This window comes from Malus sylvestris, chromosome 9 (assembly GCF_916048215.2).
Source record: "Malus sylvestris chromosome 9, drMalSylv7.2, whole genome shotgun sequence".
NCBI classification, from domain to species: Eukaryota; Viridiplantae; Streptophyta; class Magnoliopsida; order Rosales; family Rosaceae; genus Malus; species Malus sylvestris.
The window spans coordinates 11,165,531-11,169,706 of NC_062268.1; the positions used below are offsets into that span (position 1 = coordinate 11,165,531).

Below are 4,176 nucleotides of genomic sequence, written 5' to 3' on the forward strand. Positions count from 1 at the left end.
TAGCGAGCTGTTGGAAGTTAATTTTGATTCAAGCTTTGTTTAATTTTAGTCTTAAAGTTGGCTTAGGTGGCAAGAAGAGTAGTAACGGCTAGTTTTTTAAATATCCTTTGAAGAGTCTTTTGTCTGTTGTGTAATCCATAGTACTGGACACTTGCATGCTCTAGATTAGGGATGTGTTGTAAGGTCCAGATGAGTGTGCACAGCTGTGTCCTCAAGGGCAATGTACCCGAAGAAGAATAGGTCTAAGATGCCTTCTGTGAATTCGAATGCATTCCAAAGGAAAAAAATTGTTGCTTAACAACAATGTCAAGTGCTCAAGGATACAAATTTACCTCAGTAGATGCGATTCTGGTTATTGGCGCAAGCCTTTCGACATTGTGAAGGCAAAAGCTAGAAATGGTACCGGTTCTTTATCTATGCACAATCACAATTTTTGTACTCAAAATATAGTTGTTGTATATAGTCGTTTAGACTATTAATTACCTTATATCTCTAATGTATATTTCTAAAATAAACTCATAATCCGATACTTTGGTTAATTACGAGAATATTGGGAGAAGTCTCCCAAAATAAAACTCTTAACAAATAGTTCTAAAACTGAAAGAAAAATTCACCTAGCTTGAAACCACTCTTCAAGTCCTGATGAATTTTCTTCTCGGTTATGTGAGACCTAAATGGGTGACACATCATCAAGCTAACAGTTTTTTAACAGAAGTTGAGGGCATGGACCAATGATACACGTTTTGTTAAATTTAGGAATGCAAATTAACGAAATTTTAGTTTATGAACGAACTCTAAACTCAAGTGCAAGTTCAAGGACAAATTCTATATTTTACTCGTTGATTTTTCGTAGCTGCCTTATAAAATCACCATGTGGATAACATAATTAAGCTTTTCTTTACCAAGTCACCTAAATATTTTCAACTTGTCAAAGTATGGCTACTAGCTTTTGGTTTATTTATTTATTTATTTATTTTGAAAAGTATGGTGTTCGGTGGGGGGAAGGTATGGCTACTAGAAACATGAATGATAAATGAACTTTGACTTAGCCTCCAAGGACTCGGGAAAGTTTCAAGAATACATGAATTAGTATGCTTCTGAAGACAATTCATCCTTGATTACTAGTATAGATTAATGCAAATAATCAAACAGCAGGAAGGTAGGAAAGAACTTTCTCTGAACACAATATATAAAGAGAAATATCTATATACGTACCTAGAAGAATTAGAAGAAGAAGCAGAAAAATGGATTTTTTACAGTTTCTATTTCATATTACTCTATTATTTTTGTTTAAGAGTAGTGCAGTGCTAGCAGTACCATTATTAGCAAAGCCTAATTGCCAATCACGTTGCGGAGACGTTGAAATCCCGTACCCTTTCGGAATTGGAGCAGGCTGTTACATTGACGACTGGTTTCAAATAACATGTGTCAACTCAACCAAACCTTTCTTGAACAAGATCGATCTAGAGGTGCTAGAAATTTCTGTTAAAGGTACACTAAAGGTTGTAAACCCAATTACCTTCTCTTCCAACTGCAGTGCTAATAAGCCTATTCGCCAAGCGGCCAACTTGGAGGGAAGCCCTTTTGTGTTCTCCCAGAAGAACATATTCACAGCAATGGGTTGCGGCGTTATGGCCATGATCACTTCAAACTCAAATGGCTCTACCGTTTCAGCCGGTTGCAAGTCCGAATGTGACAATATTTCAACAAATGTGAAAAAGAATGGAGTTTACTTCTGCCAGACCCCCATCCCTTGGTTTCTCTCTGCCTTCAATACTACTTTCCATGTTTATGATGATTATACAAAAAGTACTAATTCATGCAGTTATGCATTTTTGGTAGACCATGACTGGTTTCAGTGGTTTCCCAACAATTCAACAAAAAATACTTCTACCATCAGTGACATGGACAATGTCCCTGTCATGCTAGACTGGAACTTGTATCATTCGACGGTTGAGGTATTTGGAGTCATGGTAAAAGTAAATCCGATATCTTTGGGTTCCGAATCATCCTTCTATTGCCAAAGTCGTAATGACAGCTCTTCAATACATGAATCCTCAATCAGGCTGGAATGTTTCTGCAATTGGGGCTATGAGGGAAATCCCTATCTCCCACAAGGATGTCAAGGTAAACAATTCTAATTTATAATTTTATAAATCAACAAATTCCATCCTTCTTTGTTTGTCTACCTTCTCTACTTTCCATTTTGATTTTAATGAGCAGGAAATTTACAACATTATTAACTTTTCTTTTTCATTACAAAATATTGCAGACATAAATGAATGTGAGGCTGGGAACCATTGTACTGGAGGCTCCATATGTAAGAACCATGTTGGGTATTATGAATGCTACCCAACACATAGAAATTCTTGGGTTAAAGTGGTCTTTATAGGTATGCCCTTGTCTCCCCACACTACGATATGTAAAATATATTCTGCTTTCTTCGATAGTAACTTTTCTTCTTATGTACATAACACAAGGATTGTTTGTGCATGAAGTTAGTTCTTTATAGATTGATATTGTAATGATACTGTAGAAAATATGTCGATAACATGGTTTTATAATTTGTTGTCAACAACGATATCGATGGCATTATCGACAACCAGTTTCCAGACTAATATGCATTGCCAATATTACAAATAGCTATCCCTTGACCTTTATAAAAAGAAATAAATATCTTCTTGACCTGGTTAATATTCTTATGTTACTCAGCTATATTTTCAGGTATCGGCATCGGTCTTGGGCTATTGTTTCTACTCGTTGGTGCTTGGTGGTTGTATAAAGTCGTTAGAATTAAACTCAAGGAGAAGTTTTCGCAACAAGATGGCAGTTTATTGATGGAACTACAGCGTTTATCTTCTGGTGAAGCCAACTTGGATAATTAAAAGGGGTTTTTGAACATTAATCCTTGCAAAAGATTAAAATTAAAAAAAAAAACCTGGTGCTAGATTAAATATTCAATTTAATCCCTTGAGTGTACTTTTATCAAAATTTACATTCAATTTTTGTTATTTAATGTGTATTTTTATTTAATCTCTCCATATTAAATTTTAATTTTATTAATATGCACATATTTAGTTTTTTTTTAATTAGAAATGAATGTAAATGAGAAAATATTAAAAAAAATCTGTGATACAAAAATATATAAATACATAAGTGTTCAGAAATGATTGTGCCAAAATATATAAAATTGACTTTTTTGTACCGAAATATTTGTACCTACATGATTGTACCGAAATATATTATAATGAACCTAAATGTATGTACCGAAATGTATTATATTCAATTAATGTACCTAAATGTCAATACCGAAATGTATGTACCTAAATGTCAATACCGAAAATGTATGTACCTAAATATCAATACCAAAATGTATGTACCTAAATGTATTTACCGAAATATAATAATTGAATTAATGTACCTAAAAGTCGATACTCAAATGTGTGTACCAAAGTGTACGTAACGATATACATTATATTGACCGAAATGCATTATATTGAATCAATGTAACTACATGTTTGTACCGATGGATATACCAAAGTATTCAAATGTATTAATGTACCTAAATAAAGAACATACAAAATTGTTATCGGAATATATATTATAAAAAAATTAGTTGCCTAAATGTAGACATTAAAATATATTATGATGAATGAAATAAAAATTAAATTTAAATGTAATTAATACATTAAAATAAAAATAAAAGGATAAAATAAAACATCAAAATACAACTAATAAATGATATGATTAAATGTGCTAGGGATTAAAATTGGATTTTAATCTTACATATGGTTATAATCTAAAACTCATCTTTTTTTAAGGATTAAAATGAAGTTTTCTATAATTAAAAATGTTCAAATTAGTTTACGAGTTAGAATATATTATACATACAGAGTTTATAAAGGAATTGTTTGTTTGTCAAATGGAAGAATTAAAAAAGTCTAAAATAGTGTGTGGAGGCTAATTTAAGTTAGAAGCCAATGGAAACGAAATTTCATTTTCAATCCTCAATTTTTAATTCCATTTCGCTTGATAAAAGAAAACTGAATTTTTTTTTTATACCAGCGGCATTGGGGAGGGGAATTCGAAGTTAAGACCTCGGATGCAAATATAAGCTAATACCAAATAAGAAGGGACCTTGCCCACTCTTTTAAACACGGGGCTTGTCCACCGTAA

The 4,176-nt window shown here is 32.5% G+C and overlaps 1 protein-coding gene across 1 annotated transcript; it reads left to right on the forward strand.

The window, feature by feature from the left end:
* The first annotated feature begins 1,219 nt into the window (after positions 1-1,219).
* Positions 1,220-3,069, forward strand: LOC126583769 (wall-associated receptor kinase-like 10). Its single transcript, XM_050248286.1, has 3 exons — positions 1,220-2,127; positions 2,273-2,392; positions 2,725-3,069. The coding sequence occupies exons 1-3, from the start codon at positions 1,245-1,247 to the stop codon at positions 2,883-2,885; spliced, it is 1,164 nt and encodes a 387-aa protein (XP_050104243.1). The 5' UTR covers positions 1,220-1,244; the 3' UTR covers positions 2,886-3,069.
* Positions 3,070-4,176: the final 1,107 nt, after the last annotated feature.